Source organism: Musca domestica, unplaced genomic scaffold (assembly GCF_030504385.1).
Source record: "Musca domestica strain aabys unplaced genomic scaffold, Musca_domestica.polishedcontigs.V.1.1 6, whole genome shotgun sequence".
Taxonomy (NCBI): Eukaryota; Metazoa; Arthropoda; class Insecta; order Diptera; family Muscidae; genus Musca; species Musca domestica.
This window is the reverse complement of record NW_026712363.1, coordinates 8,455,760-8,479,452: the sequence shown is the minus strand read 5'-3', so window position 1 is coordinate 8,479,452 and position 23,693 is coordinate 8,455,760. Positions and strand designations below refer to the sequence as shown.

Sequence of the window (23,693 nt, the reverse complement as noted above, 5' to 3'; positions counted from 1 at the left end):
GACATTCCACACCAATTATGTTCTCTCAAGTATCCCCCATTGTTTACTTTTGTTTCTGCCTATTAATGTTTTGGCCTGTGTGTGCGTGTAAGTTGTATTGTGTGGTTGTTGTACTTTTTGTGTGAAGTAGCGCATTTGTCACTGCGGTGTTTGCAAAGGTTTGCGAGAGAATGCTCTACGTATGGGTATTGTCTGTGTTGTTCGGCTTGTCTGCAGCAATGAGCGACGTAAACAGCATTTTCTGTACAGCTGCCGTCTGTTGTCACTGCTGGGCACCACTCGACTCCAAAGAAGTTTTGGAACGTTCATTTAGTGAATTAGTTCGAATTTAGCAAGCAAAATGAAAAGTTGTTGGGTTGGTTGCGTGTTCGTTTGATTATATAGCCGGCGCTGTTCAGTAAAGTGCGTTTACCGAAGTGATTTTTTATTATTTTATTTTTAAGCTTCGTTTAATTTCTCTACAAATTTCATTTACTCGCTTAATTGTTTCAATACTTTTTAAAAATTACATTTCTTTGTAATATAATTTGCCATACACGAAAAAGAAACACGTGTTACTATTTTTATCCGAACACAATAGGAAGAGAGCAGACGGTAAAAAAAACTTGAATAAATAATTCGCTACCAAATGTAGATAAAAACTTTTGAAACGCGAACAACAACGACAACCACATTAAATGTAAATAAGCTAAACAGACATGTGGTTTCCATAGCATAGCGAAGAATTTACCTATCGCATAGCACATGAATTTGTGATAAATAATGAAGAAAAGGCCAAACGCAGACACTCAATAAACGACATTGCAATACATACCTAACTACCTACCAAAAATGAAAATATTTCACTTGGACATTTTCCAACTTAAAAGATAAACAAAAACAAAACATTCATAAAAGCACGTTGTAATAAAAAATAAGCATAAGCAGAAAGTGACTATTCTTCAACTCAACGGTGAGGAGAGCCGAACATCAGCGACACGCATTCGTGAAATCAAGGTGAAAAGAGAAGAAGAATTGTTACCCGCTCGCCGATACCGGCTCATTATACGCTGGCATTTCTTCAACATACTCACATACACACTCATACAAGAATTCATTCAACATATTTTTGGGCCCCATGAAAAAAGCTGATGCAATATACTGCCACATTTGCGAGTTTTTTTTTGGAAACATTGAAAAATCAAGGGAAACAAGCGTAAAAGGGAAAAGCAGCAACTAGCAGCGTTAACGTTAGTAGTTAACAGAGAACAAGAAGCACGCACGCACGCGCACTTTTTTTAAATTCCAATTAGAATTTAGTTATGGCCCGTGTTCAAGCTGGTGACAATTTAGTACCACGCCAAGTATTCGAAATGCCCGGTGAAAACAGTAAAGAAATGCAAAGCTGCGACAGTTCCAGTCAAGGTTCTGGCGTTAAGCTGAAGAAGCGAATTGGCCTCTTGGATGGTGTTGCCATTATTGTTGGTGTCATTGTCGGTGCGGGTATTTTTGTGAGTCCTAAAGGTGTCCTCTTGTATTCTGGGTCCATTGGTCAATCGCTTATAGTATGGGTACTTTGTGGTGTACTGAGTATGGTTGGCGCCTTGTGTTATGCTGAATTAGGTAAGTTTAATTACCAATTTTCATACTAATTATTATAATATTTTTTACCTATTTGTATCCTGAATTTATTTGTATTTTATATAATGTGATGATAAATTTTACCCTTCCAAATTTTACAAAAAAAAAAAAAAAACATTGATTAAAAATTTTCATTGATAATTATTTGTTTTATAAGTATTAGCTTGTATATTTTAAATTACGATAAGAAACAAGTTAAAACGCAGTAAGAATTTTGAATACCCTCCACCATTTCGAACGAATTTGGAAATGTTCAAAAATAAAATCCGTTAAAAAATCTGTTAAAATCTAAAATACCGAATGTAGCCGTCATATTAGGGTCTAAACGACAACGTGGACCTGCATAGGCAACTTTTGTCATACGCCAATAATCAAATGCGAAACTTGAAAAAAAAAAAAAAAAAAAAAACAAGTAAAAAACATTAAGTTCGGCCGGGCCGAGCTTTTAACTCTTAGGGTAATGGAAACATTAGAACCAATTATGGGTCATAATACCAAATTTTAGACATATTCTTGGGAAAATGTGACAAAAATAATCAAAATACCGAATATCGTGGGAAACCGTTATATGGGGGAAATACTAAAGCGTGGACCTATACATGCAATGTTTCGCCACACGAACTAGGACCCACTATGACCTACAAATACCAAATTTCAGACAAATGTGGCAAAAATCATCAAAATACCGAATATCGGAGGTAACGTTATATGGGGGCTATACCAAAACGTGGACCTATACATGCAATGTTTCGCCACCGGAGCTAGAACCCACTATGATCAACAAATACCAATTTTTAGACAAATCCATGATAAAATGTGGCAAAAATCATCAAAATACCGAATCTCGGGAGGTACCGTTATATGGGGCTATACCAAAGCATGGTCCCATACATACAAAATTTCGCCACACGAGCTAGGACCCATTATGACCTACAAATACCAATTTTCAGACAAATCCGTGAAAAAATGTGGCAAAAATAATCAAAATACCGAATATCGGGAGGTAGCGTAATATGGGGATTATACCAAAACGTGCACCGATATATCTCATTTTCAATACCAACCATCCTAGACACAATACAAATTATTCTGCCAAATTTTGAAGCTCTCCGTCAAATAATCTGGCCTGTATCGTGATTTCTACAGACAGACAGACGGGCATCGTTAAATCGGCTTAGAATTTTATGCTTATTATGAATATATATACATTATGGGGTCAACGACAAATATTTAGGGATGTTACAAACGGAATGACAAAGTTAATATACCCTCCTTTCCAAGGTGGAGGGTATAAAAAACGGTGAATAATGTAGCTTAAATCATCAATATAGGGATGTACTATTATATGGGGGCTATAACAAAATGTGGACCTGCCCAGGCAATTTCCTGCCTTAGGCTGTAGTATCCATTACGAACCTCAAATACCAAATTTGAAACAATTCCGGTGAATAATGTCGATAAATCATCAAAATACCGAATATCGGGAGTTACCGTTATATAGGGGGTTATACCAAAACGTGGACTTACATGGCCCATTTTCAATACCAAAAGTCCTGCATACATTTGATAACATTTTACATTTGAGTAACATTTTATCAATCTACTTCTTTACGTTCGGAAGTTAGAGTGATTTCCACAGACGGACGGACATCGCTAAATCGACATAGAATTTTATGCTGATCAAGAATATATGTACTTTGTTGGGTCTGACAAGAGTATTTCGAGGAGTTACGAACGGAATGACAGAGTTAATATACCCTCCATAGTATGGTGGAGGGTATAAAAACAGGGTTTTTCATTCAGTCAAAACTTTTATTCATCGCAATAGAAAAGAGAATTTTAAGAATATGTAAAGGGAGGGTAAAATTTACCACCACCTCGTTAGTTAAAGGTTAAGTCTGTTCTCAACGCCCCGGTTATACATCAGCAGTGTTTCAGAAAGTATTATTTGAGAGTTTTATTAGAGCTGCGCCTCAATATGGAATCTAATATAGTTTTTGTGCAAATCAGTATTTTTCATGCAGTTTTCCTACAGCCAACACCATCGGGAAATGGTTTTTTTTCTGTTAAATTAATTTAGGTAAACTATTTTTATCTTAACACTATGTTAAAATACGTTAAATGATCAAGAATTCAGTTTAACTCGTTAATATTGTAAAAAATCTATTATTCAATTAACCCTCTGTGCACCAATACAAATTGCAAGTGGTTTGTGCATTTGCTAGAACAATGCATCTTCACGGACAATCTGTTTACAACTGGATTTAAACTTTTTCTGTTTCAAAATTTTGCTGCCGTCCGTTATAAAATATTCTGATCTAAAATTAACAACTATAATATTAATATAAATTATATAATTAATTTAAATTTCATAAAGAAAACTTGATTTGTTCTTCCGGAAATGTCATTGAAAATATTAAGCTACCTATTAGAAATTGTTTGAATATTGTTTAAAAGTTTGTATTCAATTTTAAATTTTTTGTTGGTTGATTAATACCAGCGGAGAGCGACTATTGGCTGTTATGGCGTCCCACACCATCACCATGGCCGGCGCTTGAGTTCTGGTGGCCAACCGAATGTGCACTGTTTCAGCTGACGTCTTTGGCAAGTAAACAGGACCATTTTGTTTGTTTACAAACTACTGGACAATGAATGTTTTCTCATCGGAGAAACCCAAATTCGGCAGTTCACCACCTTCGGCCAAGCAACTCTTTAGCTCTTTTGAGTCTACTTTCTTTCTGTTGCGGTGTAAGTTATTGCACTTTTTGGAATTTCAATGGCTTTACCCCGAGCTCGTTTTTCAATATTTGCCGAATGGAATATTGCAATATTTTCAGCTCACGAGCCATTTTTGGCCAAAGAATCCTTTTGTACGCTTTTAAACAATATAATGAGCTGTCACTGGAATAATTTTAACAGCTGTCGGACGAGTGGCTTATAAATGACCGCAGTCTGGTGGTAGCCTTACCTACTTTACCTTTTTATTGTACCATGAGGAAAACTGCTGTGACACCCCCTATTGGAAAATTTTTGTTGCTTAAAAACAGATTCCAAATATTGACAATTAAGGTAACATGAGAGTCACATTAGTGTGTTTTTCAACATCTATCAATAAATGATTAAAAAATCGTTTCTTATGAACTCAAATATTTGTCAAGTAATATTTTTAACATGATTTAAATGGGAAATGTCATACTGTGTAAATAAAATCAACTGGCTCTGTTTGCTCATCACTCACTCAAACCAGAAACCAAAAAGATGGATACATGTCAATCGTTATCGTTTTCTTTAGCAAATATTTGAAATACTTGAGGTAACTTGTAGTAGCGGTGTCTTCTTAAAATTTGTCATTTTGTCAGTACTACCTACGTGACCTTTAAATGAATAGAACAACCGAATCATAACTGCAACAATTATTACACGCATCGACTTTTTCGCTCTGGCATTGACGTCGTCGCACATGTCTATAAATTATAAAATAATTTAGGCACATCTACCGTACAGTAATTGATTGCGTAAGGTATTTAGGTGGCGGCAGATAAACAGATAACGGTGACCAAACGTAAAGCGTAACATATTTTGAGTCACCCAAACAAAGAGGTATTTGATTTGTAACGTGGTCATAAAATCACAACATTTTTTCAATAATTTTTGCATAGAAAATAACAGATTTGTGACTGTATTTAATTAATTATTGGGGAGAAATTTTATTATATGAGATATCTATATCTCTAAATAGGAAAATGTTTGTACGTTTGATTGTTTGTATGTTTGTTTGTTTGTAATTTATAGACTCAAAAACTGCTAAACAGATTTTCCTTACAGGTATGGCCTGAAAGTAACACAGTTTATATACATTATAGAATTCCACTGGGAACTGGAGATATAGCATCAGAATCGGATATACCTCCAGAAAATTTAGTTTTTGAATGCTCATATCTATTGAGTTTGGCAAATTATAAATGAAATCGGTTCAGATTTTAATATAGCTCCTACATATATTATCGGCCGATCTCACATATTTGATGCACCAAACACGATATATATCTCTAATTTCAATGGAATATGAAATGTGTAACGGCATTCGGGACAAAAAAAAAAATCCAAAATTATATTGAAATCGGTTCAGATTTGATTATAGCTCCCCCATAAATTTTCGATTTCATGTGTATGATGCACCAAACACGCCATATATCTAAAATTTCATTAAAATTTTAAATGTGCGTTGGAATTTGATCTAAAAATTAATTTGGTATATTATATTGAAATCGCTATAAATCTCTAATTTAAATAACATCTGGAATGTGTTACGGAATTTGGTCTACAAATAAATTTACCAAATTATATTGATTACGGTTCAGATCCAAATAGTTCTTATATACAATTTTTTGGCCGATTTGGTGTATTTGATGTACCAAATACAATTGCAAATTGTTTTACCAAATATAAATCACCGGAAAGAGAATAAGAAGAGTTACAATTGATTGCAGGAAGAAATTCGTCCAGCAAGAATTTGCAAACTCTCCATGAAAGAACTGTCCAAATTGTTCTCTCAAATCGCTCTCATTTGCAGATATTTTGTGTTAACAGACGACTTCCAGTAACAATTTGCAACATTTGCTACAAATTTTAGGGTAACCAGACACAAATATTGTTATACCCTCCACCTTGGAAAGGAGGGTATATTAACTTTGTCATTCCGTTTGTAACATCCTTAAATATTCGTCGTAGACCCCATAAAGTATATATATTCATAATCAGCATAAAATTCTAAGTCGATTTAACGATGTCCGTCTGTCTGTCTGTCTGTCTGCCTGTCTGTTGAAATCACGATACAGCCCAAATTATTTGACGTAGAGCGCCAAAATTTAGCAGAGCAATTGGTATTGTGTCTAGGATGGTTGGTATTGAAAATCGGTCCACGTTCTGGTATAGTCCCCATATAACGGTACCTCCCGATATTCGGTATTTTGATGATTTATGCCACATTATTTAACGGATTTGTCTGAAAATTGGTATTTGTAGGTCATAACGGGTCCCTGTATGTGTGGCAAAACATAGCATGTATAGGTCCACGTTTTGGTATAGCCTTCATATAATGGTACCTCCCGATATTCGATATTTTGATTATTTTTGCCACAGTTTTTAACGGATTTGTCTAAAAATTGGTATTTGTTGGTCATAATGAGTTCCAGCTCCGGTGGCGAAACATTGCATGTATGGGTCCATGATTTGGTATAGCCCCCATATTACGGTACCTCCCGATATTCGGTATTTTGATGGTTTTTGCCCCTTTTTTTCACGTATTTGTCTGAAAATTGGTATTTGTAGGTCATAATGGGTTCTAGCTCCGTTGGCGGAACCTTGCATGTGTAGGTCCACGATTTGGTAGAGCCCCCATATAACGGTACCTCCCGATATTCGGCATTTTAATGGTTTTTGCCACATTTCTTCTAATGTTTCCTTTACCCTAAGGTGGAGGGTATTAAAAGTTTGGCCCGGCCGAACTTAATGTTTTTATACCCTACAACACTATGTGTTGGGGGTATTATAAGTTTGATTGGGCCAAAAATTATGTAACACCACGAAATATTGATTTCCCATATAGGAAAGTATATATGGATCTTGCTATCTCGGCGAGCTGAGTCGATCTAGCTATGTATGTCCGTCCGTCCGTCTGTCCGTCTGTCCATGTTAATTTGTAATCACTTTACAGGTCGCAATTATGGTCCGATCTTCACGAAATTTAAAATGGAGGTGGGGCTAGGGTCAGAATAGAACCCTATTTCTTTTGGTGATGATCGCATAATATTTAGGGGTTGAAATGGACCAAAAACTGAAAAAATTCCTGATTTTGCACTTGCTCTACAGGTCGCAATTATAGACCAATCGACTTTCAAATTTCGCATGTAGCTAGAGTTTAGGGCTGGCAAGAAGCCTACCCATTTGGGTGGTCATCGGATTATATTTAGCGGGTAAAATAGACCATATATTTTTTGTTGAAAAAATTCAAAATTTTTCATTAAACCGCGAACATTTTAAATCCCGGCCAAATCACAAAGCCATGACAAGGTTACTTCTGACCTTTACATTGATGTTATTATCCAACAAATCGGATATATAGCAAAATATGTGCGATAAATATTTCTATCAAAGAAGATATGCTTGAAAGATCTCTTATATGTCGAGAACGGCTGAACTGATTTCGACAGTTCTCGTTAATTCAGAATGGCCTCTTGGCAGAAAACATAAAACGTCTAAAAAATCGCATAAAAATGTCTCTCTAAAGATGAAAATATTGATTTTGTAAAATTTTCTCATATTTTTTCCATTTTGTCATATTTTTGGCATATTTTCATTTTGAATTAAACATTTGGTAATATTTCTACAGCCTAGAAATATATATTATCTACAGTTAGGATATCAGGATATCATATACAGATCGCATTTATGGCCTGATCCTTACGAAATTTTGCATGGAGATAAGATGAGGGTCAGAATAAAAGCCTATTCTTTTTGGAGATGATCGCCATATATTTAGGGGTTGAAATGGACCAAAAAACTGCAAAATTGTCAGCAGGTCGTAATTATGGGGATTACCGGACATTGCAAAAGCCAAGCAGTTTTGGATGGCCATCCAAAAATATTCAATGTGTGAAGGAGTTTGCCAACTTTTATAGACAAAACACGAAAATGTCCATTCCAGTGACTTTTTGGAGAATTCACAAATACAGGAAAGACGCACTTCTGACTATTTCGTTAACGCTGATTTAGTTGAAGAATATAGTCAAATGGCTGTATCTCATATAGATGCGTTTCAGTCAAAAACCAATAATAAATGTTAATCTTTTGTCACTTCTTAGAGATTATAGGTCTTTGGGAAATATTGGTTCCAGATCTAGGAAGACCATTTACGTGCAACATCTACCAATAAATTGGAAATGAGCAAATTAGTTTAAGTTGCTATTATTCGAAAATTAGAGAACGAAACCTGATGGTTTTCTTTTATAATTTGTCACAATATCTTGTGGAATTCTTTCGAGTATCTCGCCTACATAAACTGTATAGTTTATTATAGTGTTGTAGGGTATTCAACGGTCGGCCCCGCTCGACTGTAGCCTTTGCTTACTTGTTTTACTTGTTTTTTTTTTTTTTTTTTTCAAAATATTGTATTATTGGGAAAATCACAAAATATGGACGGAATGTTGAAATTATTCCACAAAATTGATTTTATGGTAGAAGGGCAATGTTGTTTTATACCTAAATTATAAAATTTATCACCCATTAGCGGGGAAGATATGATCTGTTGTTATTCTTGTTCTTTCGCACGTGCACCTTCTGTTTTCTTACCAAATATAATCCATTGTATTAAACCCATTGGTAATGCAGAACTTAGTTGGTTTACATTACTTTTTAATACATTTTTCCGATGGTAGTAAATATAAAAAATACTGTTGAAGACCAGTTTACTATAGCGGAAAAAGGTTATATAATTTTTTGTTTAATTTTAAAATAGCTCACAAATAATTTATTTTACTTTGGCTCTCGAAGACAGTATTCGATTTGGTCCAAACTTGATACATCATTATTTCATTATCATTCGGATCAATGAGCATCCGATTCTTTTCAAACTAGACACATCTCATTATTTCTAGGGCGGACCTCCCCACAAACGATCAATAAAATACGCTCATAAAATACGAAATTAGCTTCCGATTCTTTTCGAACTTCACACATCCGAATATATCTACAAACATAACGTTTTTTGAAAGTTGGGATATAGCCGACCACTTCATGATTTCGTCGAGCACTCCTTCAGGTACCTCCCAAGAGTCAACATTTTAAATATTTATAACCCTTTAATTTTTAATTCATTTAATTTTTGACATTAGATCACTCAACCATAGATCTAATGTCAATATGAGGTATGTCGGTCCACTCCTTCAAGATGTAACAACATTGATTAACAATTAATTGCATAAAACTGGAAATAAGAAATTTATATGAAGTGTGAAAATAAAATACATCGGTTCATTCTTTCTGGTACGTCCCCAACAAAATTTCAATATAGTAAAAACATAACACGTCACAATATTTATATCAGACTCATAAATAGATATATACATCTTCTTAGTTGTTATATTGACCATAGCCGAAATCCGGCCTCATATATGTATGAGGAATTTAAAATAGGAGGAATGATTAGCTTCATCAAACAGGCATTTGTACTCCCGGGCAATCGCGAGATAATTAATATTTTCTTTTATGTTTGTATATTTATATTTCATAATAAATAAAAAAAACGTATCTCGGTATAGAGAAGAAGAGTTGGATAAAGACTGAAACAAACGAGTTTGCAAATATTTATTTCGACGTAATTAATGCTATTGAAGCTAGTCCCTCTCTGTGAAAACTACATTAAGTCCACAAAAACGGGGTCCTTTTTAAATAAATCTTTTATCTACACTGCTATTTTTTCCGTCGGCGCATGTACCGACGAAGTTCTTACATTCTTTTATATAAAAACCAATTGAACTGAAAATTTTCGGTGCTCATTCCTCGATTTCTTGGCCTACAGAACGAATATTTTCAAACCCATGTTCATGCTATATAACGCAAAAAAAAGTAGTCGGACATGCCTTGAATTTCGGAAGACTTTTAGTTGTACAGTGTTGTAGGAAGTGGACGGAAGAAAACAGCAACATCAGCAGAAATGGTTCGAAAATTAAAGAAGCGACTTGATCGAAACCCGCGTAGCAGTGGCCGAAAAATGGCTCGTGAGCTAATCATATCGCAATATTCCATTCGGCAAATATTGAAAAATGAGCTTGGGTAAAGCCATTGAAATTTCAAAAAGTGTAAGAACTTACAACGCAACAGAAAGAAAATAGACTCAAAAGAGCTAAAGAGTTGCTTCGCTTGACCGAAAGTGGTCAACTGCCGAATTTGGTTTTCTCCGTTGAGCCACCACCACGCGCCACCCAAGAGTGGTTACAAAATGAGGTTCTTCATTTCCAGCGCACAATGGCCACTAAAATCTCCGGATATCAATCCGTTGGACTATTGTGTCTGGAGTATTTTGGAAAGCAAAGTTGGCACTAAAAATACCAAAGTGTCGATCACCTCAAGCAAGAGCTTCTTCAGGAATGGGCCAAAATACCAAAGAGCAACATTCGGACAACATAAGAGGGTTTCATTGGCCGTTTGAAGATCAAGGTGGACCAAATCGAACAAATCTAAACTTATTCTAAAATTTGATGCTATTTTATTTTTATCTCACCCTGTATATCTTCATCCAATTTCAAGTTAATTGTGCACCAAATTGGTAATACGAGCCGAATTGAAAAGTCACAGATGTCTCAGCAAAATTAGTGGAAATCGATCCAGAGAAGGATATTCCCCTTATATATTAGTTACTTTGGACTTTAAATTAAAACTATAATCATGGTTGGTATGATTTAATTCTCTCAAATTCCCCATAAAAAAACTTTTATTTGTTATGTGAAGCTCTACTAAATATGCAAGTGGTGTAGGGTATCATAAAGTCGGCCCCGGCCGACTTTAGGTCTTTCTTTACCGGTTTTAATTTCCATATGTTGGAAGATATTAAAAGTTCGGCCCGGACGAATTTATCCGTTTTTATATCCTCCACCTTGAAAAAGAGGGTATATACAATTTTTCATTCCCTTTGTAACATCTCTAAATATTCGTCGTAGATCCCATAAAGTATATATATTCATGATCAGCAAGACATTCTGAGTCGATTTAACGATGTCCGTCTGTCTGTCTGTTGAAATCATGATACAGCTCACATTATTTGACGTAGAGCTTAAAAATTTGGCAGAACAATTTGTATTGTGTCTAGGATGGTTGGTATTGAAAATGAGGTATATCGGTCAAAGAAACTAGAAAAATGCAACTCTATGCTGGAGTCTTATAGTGTCAAATAAACTTTTAAATATGCAACAGTTGGTTTTGTTTATTTTTATTTTTTTAACAAAATCCTCACATTGGTAAAAACCGCGAAACAAGAATGGAATGGAATGGAATAGTAGGACCATACAGTTCTATAACAAAATTGCACAATTTATTACCAATTCACGGTGGAAAAATTGAATTTATTTTGCAACCGAATTTGAAATAATTTCAAATTATTGTATTTTTTATTCAAAACAACGCACACACATACACAAAATGTATATATGTTTTGACATAATAGGGGTACCAAAAGAAAAAAAAATTGTATATTGGGGGTAGCTTTGTTCTCCCTTCTGTAATTGTGCCATGCTACAACCTACAAAAAATTACTTATGCAGTATATGCGTATTCATATAGTCCCCATATAAGGGGTTTCAACCGGTATTTTTCTACGAAATTTCGAAATGTTTTTTTAACTATTTGGTACAAATATCTGTCATCAATGAATACATATTCAGAGGGAAACCTGTAAACATAAAATATTGGTAAGACAACAATAATGTTACATAAAATCCTGCAATTTTCTAATGAATTTCTATGTCTCATTAATATTAATGATGTTGAAGAATGTACATGAATATTTCCTCAAAGTTCTTAATGGTTACACAAAATGTTTGAAAGGTATTTTTGGGTAATTTTGGTGTGTCATGAACGCATGTGTTAGGTTTGGGCCCATGAATCATTTCAAAGATTTAGGCACAACAGCTTTAAGTTTCTCGGCCAAAATAGTCCCTGACTACACCAAAGAAAATTCTTGTCTTAATAAAAATTGTAAATCCAATAAGTTATAAATTTGCCTAAATGTATCATGAATGTATATCTCTTTACACTGCCCTCTGTCTGTGCTTTATTGGGTTACATCATTTCCTTTAAAAGGATGTGATGATGTCATCATACCTCAAAAAGCAAATTCTCGGTAAAGTTAAGTGATTTTATGCAATTCGATAGCAAAATCAAATATAACTGTTGTAAGTTCTTTTGTCTATTTCAAAAGGAAAATTACTGGTTTAATATGTACCAAAAAAATGGTAGAGGAAGACCACTTGTTGCGTCAATGTGCGCAGACAGACAGACCGATTGAACTTTAACGTTCAACGTTGTCAATAGCTGTTAGCATCACGCAAAAGGTGCGTGACAGGTATGTACTTTCAAACGAAACCAGTTAAAGATGTCTAAGACTTTCCTTACACTTAACATGATTCTTTAAGAAAAAAAAAAAGACGCAAAAATGCCCATTTTTTGGACTTTGGAGTTTTGTGGCCTAAAACAATATAGATTGTTTAAAAGTTATTGTTTTTTGGTGAATTTTGAAGTTTTATATCTATTTATAGCCCAGCTTACAAAGTACATCATTTGCTTTTTCGGTTATTTTTAACTGTTAATAATTGCTTGGCATATTTTAGGTAACACGTGCGTGTAAAATGTTAGCAAATGTTGTGTGCGAAATGCCATGGCATATTTTCTCAATTTTTTTTAGTAATATGGAAAATGCTATCTATACAATTGCGAAATATCGGAAAGCGAATTTAAAATAAAACTATAAATTGGCTCAAATTAGTCTTATTATGAGAATGTTTCTTAAGATTTCGAATAGATGGAAAAGTATTGAGATATAGTAACATGGCAAGATTGAGATATCAATTTACGCTGATGAGAAATAGCCGAAATGCATTGTTTGATGATTGAACTGTTTCTACTACTGATATCTAAATTTACCATGTAAAAAGTATTTAAAATGTCAGAATTGTAGTTCCTTTCGGGATAGCCCGGACCCCAGTGTTCCCACTTCGTACGTCCCTATAACAACATATGATCCTGTTCAGTTAGTCATACGACATTCGGCACAGGTCTGGATACATTGTCGAATGGGATTGTACTTCGTTTTTGGAATTCAATTGCAATGGACGCAGAGGTGAGATAGCACCTAAAATGCTAATTTTAAGCTGGAAGCAAATTTGCTCGAAATCAAGCAGGTTCTACTCTTAAAGTGCCCTCTTTAAGCTTTTGTTGTTGATAGTGCTGTTTTTGTACACAAAATATACCCCCCTTCTTCTGCTATACACAACACTCACAAGTCAGCAAACAGAATAATTATTAACTCAATTTCACTCTTAAAGCAAACTTTTGCTTTTTTACTCATAAGACCTCTTACATTAAACCAAAGAGCGTATAGTAAACCTCGTAAGGAACTCCCACTATTGGAGCTCGCCCCCCACGAGCAAGTTTCGCTCCCGACTGAAAACAAACCATCTGTGCTCTGCAAACAATACAGCTCTGGACCGTACGAGAGATAAAAAACTGGCAGAGCTTGATCAAGCATTTTATTGGAAACTCGGTTTACAAAGTCTTTTAAACGGAATGAAATATTTACTGCGAATATTGATTTCCTCATCTGCATCATTCGGATTGGCTTTTTAAACACTCTACCATTCTATGGGAGGTATATTAATTTTGTTTTTCCGTTTGTAACTCCTCGCAATACTTACAATACAATATATATATATATATTCTGGATCAGTGTAAAATTCTAAGTATTTTGCCTGTATGCGGGTTAAGTTTGTAAATGGGCCATGTCGGTCTACTTTTACGTATAGCTTCCATATAACGGTACCTCCCAATATTCGGTATTTTTATGATTTATTACCAGAATTGTTTCAAATGTCGTATTTGAAATTCGTAATGGGTACTACAACCTATGACAGAAAATTGTCTATGCAGGCCAATGTTTTCGTATAGCACATCTTCGTATAGCTCCCATATAATGGTACCTCCTTTTATTCGATATTTTGATACTTTTAGCGAGTTTTTTACCAGAATTGTTTCAAATTTCGTATTTGTAGTTCGTAACTGGTTCTACAACCTATGATAGAAAACTTTCTATGCAGGTCCATGTTTTCGTATATGGGGCTATATAACAGTTTTCAATTAAGCGGTATTTTTGGGTTTTTTTGAAATTTGTTAAGTTCCTTCCAAATAGTGAAGGGTATAAAGAGATCGGCCCGACCGAACTTAGCCTCTTTTTACTTGTTACGGGTATTATGTTTGTGTACATTTGTTTGTAACATGGAGAAGGAAGCGAGATAAACTCATAGTTACTTTTGAGGATCTTCATAGAATCATTTTCTGAGTCGATTTATGCATGTCAGTCCGTCTGTCCGTCCGGCCATGTATTTTTGTGAACAAAATTTAGGTCGCATTTATTATTCGACTGAGATGAAATTTTCTAAACAATATTTTTTTGGCCCAATCAAAATTGGTGAGAATCGGTTTAAATTTAGATATGGCCCCCATATATATCTTCAGCCGATTTTGGGTTATTTGTGCACCAAAATGCCAATATCAGTTTCATTTTAGAGGTACATTCAATTAATTAAAGTACATTACACTAAATAGCTACCATATATATGTTTCGTCCGTCCCTCACAATCGCAATATACACTTCACAACAATGATCTTTGGTACCAGAAATCAGATATAGCTCAGAAATCAAGATCAGTTTAGATTTGGATATAACTCCCATATATATCTTTATCCGATTTCAGGTTTTTGTGTGAACCACCGACGAACCGACGGAATTCAGCCCAGAAACAAGTGCTTCAAATATTGGTGATAATCGGTTCTCATATGCTCTCTATAGCTCCCATATATATGTTTCATCCGATTTTGTGTTAAAGTCTCTCACATGCGTTATATGCACCCCACAACAATGATATTTGTTCAGATACAGCTCGAAAATAACTCTGTCAAATTTATCGAGATCGGTTCAGATTTTTATATACTTTCGATATACATCTTCATACGATTTTACGGTTATTGTCCACCATATATGTAATATTAGCCCAAATTGGATAAATTTTTTCGTATTCACGCCAATTTCTCCATTTGGTGGCACTCGGTCCGGTATACCTATTATTTTTATATAATTCTTATCGAAGTCATATCATGCACTATATTTGGTACTAGAGGTACAAAACCCTTCGTCCAATTTGTTGAAGCTCGATTCAGAGTTGGACATAGTTCCCAAATTGTGACTACTCTAAATTTCAAATAAGGTTCATAGTTGGTATGATCTACTTCACATAAATACTCAATATAAACTATTTTGTTACGGGAGAACTACTAAATACACATAGTCGTGTTGGGTATCATATAGTCCGACTTTTGACCTTTCCTTACTGGTTTGTTTTATATAAGTGTATATAGTACACGCATGTATGTAACCGACCATGTTGATTAATTCTATTATAACATTTTTCTCTTCATAATGTAGAGAGTAACGTATTCGACCGGACTTCAACATTACTTTAAATTGTTAACATACCAACATATTTATTTATGATTTTAATGATGGTGTGAATTTTAGAAAGACACAACATTCCTAATAACATTTACACACACAGAGCATCTTCGGGAGAGATTCACAGTTAAAGCTTCATTCACAAAACACTTTTTAGATAAATGTGTTAATTTGTTTGGGGCACAGTGACATTTACACACGCACATCGCCCTGGGAGACAGCATTTAATTGGATTACAAGCACTTCCAGGGCATACCGAGACCTTGGACAAAGAACTTGTGTAAATTGAATATTTCTCTTAATGTGTAGACATGTATGTGTTTTTGTTTAAAGCATCATTTGAATGTATATTCTGTGAAATGACCTTATTGGCCTCGATCATTGTCTAGGGGACAAATTTAATTAAAATGTAATTCACAATAAACAAGCGAAACGTGATTCGTTTGAATACAAAACTCTTAAATGGTTTATTAACAGGAAATAGACATTAGTTTTTTTTGCCGAGAAGTTTAAGAAATGCTGTTGTCAATTCCATTTATATCTTATCGCGAGATGAACGGTTTCAGTCGGAAAAAACTTGATCACGCACGTTTGTCCGAAACATTAATACAAACGAATAGTCTGCCAGACGTCCAGACAGACCATTTGTGAAATACATATTTTGCAATCTCTTAATCATGTATGACGATCACATCGCAGACATTTGACACCCAGCAGACAATTGGCAGACTCTGTCATTTTTAAATATGCTAATTATATGATAATTTAAATACGGTTTGAACTAAATATTTCGAATTGTTGCTTTGTTGACTATTTCCACTTATAAAACTAACAGCAAATTAAATATTATTTTTGCAGAGATATAGGTTTTTTTTTGTTTGCATTTCTGAAAATGTTTAACACATTTTCTTGAAAATAATCTTTAATATTTTTAATTTGTATTGATATTTTTAAAGTATTAATTGTTGGCGAAAAATATTTGCTTAAAATGAATAAATAGAAAATTGAATAGAATATATTTAATCAATTTTAAGTCTTTTTTTTTCTTCTCAATTTCTCAATTTCACAAACGTGTACATTTTCAACCTTACTGCTTGATATTCGATTCAACTGATCCATATGTATTTATTAAAAAAAAACAAAAACAGCTTGCATTAAACTCTCCATTGAGTTGTTAGATTCTCTCTCATGACGACAAAAGCTTTTGATTTACCAAATCAACAGAACAGATTAACATTTTTAAATACCGAAATATCAAACAAATCGTCTTTTCAAAATTGTACTTGCAGTCGATTCTGGTTCTTTGCATATTTTAAACACACATCACTATGGGATGAGGAAGCCTTTAATACTTTCAATATCATATGTTGCTGTAATTTGTTTTGATTAAATATTCTGGACTAGAATAAACAAGTAAAAACAATCAAATTTGCTATGCCAATCTTTCGATTAGGGAAATAATACAATAGAGGCCGGACTCAGTATATAAATAATAATACAATGATGTACCAAACAATAACTTGAAGTGTCACATACTAGACAATACTCGTAGGTCTATTTTACAATTTTCACAAAATTATTTCAGACAGTTCTAATAAAAATACGGGGAAAAAATATAAGGGCTCAAGAAAAACGTGAACTGATATACATCATTTTGTCCCGGAAAATTAGATTATAATCTATTATGAATTTTTAATACAAAAACCTGGACCAATAAAGTTAATTTTTTACCAGTGTGGTTGCATTGATTTAGGCTAGATTCGACATAGTGTCATATGTAAAGTGATCTTTTTGCATTGTGTGATTAACAATTTTGAAGCTGAATTTTAGGCGTGCCTAACAACTTTCAAACATAAACAAAACGCTATTGTTTTAAATACTATAAATACTGTACAATGCTATATAATATACATATATTATATTTATATTGCATTAATATTGCTATATTAATAAAAGAGTAAAGTAATTGGCTGACTTACTTAACGATGCATCAACGCCCAGACGAAACAGCAGAAGCTAGAAACTTGAATTTTTGAGTGAGGGTCACTCTTGGTCCAATGGGGTCAGATTAGGCTGGGTTTTTGGAAATTCGTACTAGATCGGAATCCTGAAATTTGAAGTTAACATAACTGCCGGAGTGTATGATTGGGATATGGAGATAGTTTTCTAAATGTGTACTTAAGTGCACGAAAAGTACTGCAGGATGAGATAAAAAACTGCAATATATTCAAACGCCATAATTTTTACATTTTTTTAAATTGCATTGAATGAAAGCACAAAATGTCGAAGAAAGCATCAAATTTTAGAATAAGTTTAGATTTGTTCGAATTGGTCACGAATTATGGCCTTCAATCGGCCAATGAAACCGCCACACGCTGCCCAAATGTTGCTCTGCGGTATTTTGGCCTATTCCCAGCGAAGCGTTTGCTTGAGGTGATTGACACTTTGGTATTTTTTAGTGCCAAACTTGCTTTCCAAAATACTACAGACACAATAGCCCAACGGATTGATATCCGGAGATTTTGGTGGCACAATGGCTGGAAATTAAGCGAGGAACCTTATTTTGAACCATTCTTGGTTGGCGCGTGCTGAGTCCTATTGGTATGCCCAAGGTCTGCGGCCAAAACTTTTGCGTGCCCAAGGCTTATTTTTGCGATAATATTTGGCATTTATTCTGATGGCACAGTCGATTAATACGAGCGGAGAGCGACCATCGATTGTTATGGCGGCCCACACCATCACCATCTCACCATTTCTGTTGCGGTGTAAGTTCTTGCACTTTTTGGAACTTCAATGGCTTTACCCCGAGCTCTTTTTTCAATGTTTGCCGAATGGAATATTGCGATATGTTCAGCTCACGAGCCATTTTTCGGCCACTTTACTTTTTGAACCATTTCTGCTGATGTTTTTTTCCGTCCACTTCCTTGAAGTCGGGCTACGCTACCAGTATCACAGTAACGAGCGATGGTACGAGACTCAAGAGGTTTATTCACATTTAATATAGCCACTTGTAGTTTTCCAGCCAAATATAAAGAAATCACACTATCACGCTTGAATTCCATAACAAATAACTTTTTTTCTGGAAAATTGTCACCAAAATGCTTTTGTACGTTTGTAAACAACATACTGAGCTGTCACTGGAATAATTTTAACAGCTGCCGGACTAGTGGCTAAGAAATGACAGCAGTCTGAAGTTGGTTGCAGTTTTTTCATCTCACCCTGTAATTTAACATTAATATGCCTATCCGTGATGCCACGTTGCTTATGTACACCTACTCTGTCAAAAAATTATTTTCATAATTTTTGAACAAGTGTGACTCAAATATTTCAAATCGTTGGGATTCCCTTCAAGGGACCTCTGGCAAACATTAGTATAGGTTTACTCTTTGTAGCATAACATTTAGCTTACTTCATATAATACATCAGCATTTATTAATTACTTTTCAATTTACTCTATACTCTACATAATAAAATTAAACTTTTTTTTTAAAAAAGATCGATTCCATAAAAGGGAAACCACAGTCAACTAAATAAAACAATTCTTAGATGTGTCTTTCGCTTGACTCACAATCACTTAAGGCAATACGGAGTTTTTTTCTGTATTTCCAATTCAAATAAAAAAAGAGAAAAACAATACCTTCTCCATTTCCAAATGCGAAAGACAGGTGTCTCAAATTCAACAATGTCAATACAGTCCCGTTTATGGTTAGCAATTGTATTATGATAGCTTGAGAAAAATGCTTAGCCAAACATTTAAATATTGAAATAGGAATCTTTTATATATATACAAAAAAAAAAAAAATCAGCAAATATTGCTTTATATAGCTACAGCAGGTGTTTGCAAAATAAAATACGCAAAGTCGAATAAGTTGTTTTTATTAAGTATCAATATGTTTTATTTAAAGAAATGTACATGACTTGTTTCAAATTACTTTCTTTGTAGGTACTATGATCCCAAAATCAGGTGGTGATTATGCTTATATTGGCACAGCCTTTGGTCCATTGCCAGCCTTTCTGTATTTATGGGTAGCTCTTCTAATTTTGGTACCAACTGGTAATGCCATAACAGCCCTGACATTTGCCCAGTATTTATTGCAACCATTTTGGCCATCTTGTGATGCCCCAGCGGTACCAGTCCAGCTGCTGGCAGCTGTTATAACATGTAAGTTCTCAACAAACGCAAAAACTTAATAAAAATGTGAATTAATGTTCAAATCTATTTTCAGGTATTTTAACGGTCATCAATTGTTACAACGTCAAATGGGTGACACGTGTCACGGATATTTTCACCGGCACCAAAGTCTTTGCATTGCTGGTCATCGTGGCGGCTGGTGCCTGGTATATATTCTCTGGCAACACCGAACATTGGGATGAACCAATGAGCGGAACATTTTCAACGCCCGGCTTCATAGCATTGGCGTTTTACAATGGTCTATTTTCATATTCTGGTTGGAATTATCTGAACTTTGTAACTGAAGAATTAAAAGATCCATATCGAAATTTGCCCAAGGCAATTTGCATTTCTATGCCCGTGGTTACGATAATCTATGTTATTACGAATGTGGCCTATTTTTCGGTTTTATCAACTGATGAAATTCTGGCGTCGGATGCTGTCGCTGTTACATTTGGTGATAAAATGCTGGGATTTATGTCATGGTTAATGCCTTTCTTTGTGGCCTGTTCCACATTTGGTTCATTGAATGGAGCAATATTTGCTTCGTCTCGTCTGTTCTTTGTTGGAGCCCGAAATGGACATTTGCCAGCTGCTATATCACTCATAAATGTTAATTGTCTAACCCCAGTACCATCGTTGATATTTTTGGTAAGTTTAAGAAATGTCCATTATTTTATCTCCTCGTTTAGGGTTTATCATTAGTATAGTATATGTTCCTTGACTTCAACTCATTTTTTTTTAATTACACTTCGTTACATCGAGTTTTATGTGATACACAAAACGTTAAAAGGCTGATCTGAAATACTTTTGATGAAAATCCATTTTTAGTTAGATATTTTCTCAATAAATCTGTTTCATCGGAAATAATATTTAAGTAACGCTACTTTTAAAAACTATGATATATGCTTCTATACAATTAAGTTAGTGCTTGAAATCTATTCCTCTAAATACGTGGAAATGTGGGACAATCTTTTAGACTGTCTCTTGCACTTACATAAAGTACACTCTACTTTGAATTTAATTTCTGTTATTTTAAATTGCAATTTTGTCTATTTCTTTCAGTGTGTCTTAACGTTAATTTTACTGTTCATCAAGGATGTTTATGCTCTCATCAATTATGTCAGTTATGTGGAAGCCTTGTTTACATTACTCTCCGTTTCCGGTTTATTGTGGCTGCGTTATAAACAACCTAAAACCGAACGACCAATTCGTGTCAACCTGGCCTTACCCATTATCTTCTTGATCATTTGTCTCTTCCTAGTGATCTCGTCGGTCTTCCAGTCACCCATAGAAGTTGGTGTTGGCACAGCTATTATTATATCTGGCATTCCAGTTTATTATATGACAATACATCGTCCCGTCGAATGGCTGACGAACACGTCGCAGACCATTAATATGTGGTGTTCAAAATTCTTTATTTGTATGCCAAACCAAGAGAAATTCGATTAAGAATTTATATATTAGGGATTAAAATATCAATTATTATTATAAGTAATGAAATTAAAAAAGACTAATCGAGAAATATTTATTATGTAAAATATAGAAAGCTGAAATTAAATGCTAATCACTCATCTACAACTGAAAATTGTGCCTTTTGCCTCGCAGAACTCTAACAAATTGGCATTAAAATCTAAAGTTAATTTCAAATAACATTTTCTAAATTTTATAATAAATTCAATTTATTTCCCGATTTCGTTTAATACTTTATTTCAACCTTACGGTTCTATATCACTCCAAAATAAGCAACAAAAGGCATTTATCAATTATGTTATGTATGTACTATAGCTTGAATATTCACATATTTTGTACCTCAACTTTTAATGTACACTTTGTTCTAATTAGATTTAAGATACTTCCTCTCTTGATTAAGACATAGATGCTATACTTATTTATGTTAAATAATAATTTTATATACAATACATAGGTCAGTCAATTATTGTAAAGCTCGAAATATGTTGAAAATTAAATTCAATAAATCATATTCATACATACGTACAGTGTACTTTTTAAAGCGTATTTTTTGTAAGTATCAACCAAATATACAAAGACATAAAATGGTAAAGACTAGACAAAATGAATTTTGAGCAAATGGTTTGTGTCTACAATACAAAGAGTAACAGGTCATGGCAGAGACATGTTAATATAAAAACCACAATTACAGAAAGGAATAACAAATAAAAATTTGAAAAATCCAAAATTTTGGTTTCAAAATTGTATTCCATAAACTTTTCCAGTTAATTGCATATTGCCTTAGCGGTTTAAATCACTTAACATTGGTAACTATGTTGTTACGATATCATGACAACAGAGTTATTTTCAAAGGGTTGCCATATTTTACTCTGTCTTGTCCTATCTTTATACTTCTATGTCTTTGAAACATATTGTGAAATTACATAGAATTTGTGGTTTTAAATAAATGAATCTAGATATATTTTTGAAGTCGATGATTTACGCGAATAAGCCGACGATGACTCAAGCTTAGAAAGATTTTGTTCCATACATAATTTCTTTCTGTCTGCTTTACAGTATAATAACGTTTCATAATTTGTTATTAAATATTGGTGTTTTGTTTAAAATTGGAAAATTGCTTTCCGGTTGGCACACCCTTCATTATGTGCTAAAATACATTCGCCTAAAAGCATGCAATAATTCTGAAATGAAGGTACGCGTTTCGGGTTTGAAAAAAAAAAACGTTTTTATATCGTTTTATTTTTATCATACCCCACACCACATAGTGGTAAGGGTATTATATCTTTGTGCATTTGTTTGTAATATGTAGAAGGAAGGCGAGATAGACCCAAAGTTACTTTTAAGGATCTTCATAGAATCACTTTTTGAGTCGATTTATGCATGTCAGTCCGTCTGTCCATCTGTCCATGTATTCTTGTGAACCAAGTGCAGGTTGCGTTTATTATCCGATTGAGCTGAAATTTTCCAAAAAATATTTGTTTGACTCAAGGACGAACCATATTGAAATTGGTGATAATTGGATCAAATTTAGATTGTGCACCAAATGGCCAATATCAGCTCAAATGACCTGAATTTTGGTACAACCGCATTCAGTCAGATATAGCTATAGCTCCCATATATATGTTTCATCCGATTTGGTGTTTGAGTTCCGCACATTTGTAATATGCATCCCACAAGAATGATATTTGCTACCAGACATCAGATACAGCAAAGGAATGCCTCTGCCAAATTTTGTCAATATTGGTTCAGACTTACATATAGCTCCCATATATATCTTTATCCGGTTTCAGTTTTTTTGTGCACCAAATGGCTAATATCAGCCCAAATTTAATATTGGAGATCAGATTGATCTTTGATTGATTTTAATTAAAACTTGGAAGGGTCATAGTAATTCACTCCTTCTGGTACCTCCCATTCAAGAGTTTCACAGAAAATTATTTATCTCATAGAAAAAAAATTATGTTAACGAATCCTAATTGTGTATCAGTCCCAGATCAGATGCGAAAATGCATAATATCAGCGTACTATTACAAGTACCTTCCTACAAAGGGGTAACATTTTAATAATCGTTTGAGATGAAAAAACTGTAACCAACTTCAGACTGCTGTCATTTCAAAGCACTCGTCGACAGCTGTTAAAATTTCTTCCAGTGAC

The 23,693-nt window shown here is 34.2% G+C and overlaps 1 protein-coding gene across 1 annotated transcript; it reads left to right on the top strand.

Annotated features, from left to right (window-relative positions):
* The first annotated feature begins 306 nt into the window (after window positions 1–306).
* Window positions 307–22,071, top strand: LOC101893143 (Y+L amino acid transporter 2). Its single transcript, XM_005183569.4, has 4 exons — window positions 307–1,602; window positions 19,839–20,057; window positions 20,122–20,717; window positions 21,132–22,071. Exons 1-4 carry the CDS (start codon window positions 1,302–1,304, stop codon window positions 21,516–21,518), a joined length of 1,503 nt encoding a protein of 500 aa, XP_005183626.1. The 5' UTR covers window positions 307–1,301; the 3' UTR covers window positions 21,519–22,071.
* The last annotated feature ends 1,622 nt before the right edge of the window (window positions 22,072–23,693 follow it).

What these genes read in the sequence shown, in the direction of transcription:
- LOC101893143 (XM_005183569.4), top strand. Translation starts at nt 1,302, where the DNA reads ATGGCCCGTGTTCAAGCTGGTGACAATTTAGTACCACGCCAAGTATTC. An exon ending in CTTGTGTTATGCTGAATTAG is followed by an intron (nt 1,603 to 19,838) that starts GTAAGTTTAATT and finishes CTTTCTTTGTAG; the next exon opens with GTACTATGATCCCAAAATCA. An exon ending in GCTGGCAGCTGTTATAACAT is followed by an intron (nt 20,058 to 20,121) that starts GTAAGTTCTCAA and finishes ATCTATTTTCAG; the next exon opens with GTATTTTAACGGTCATCAAT.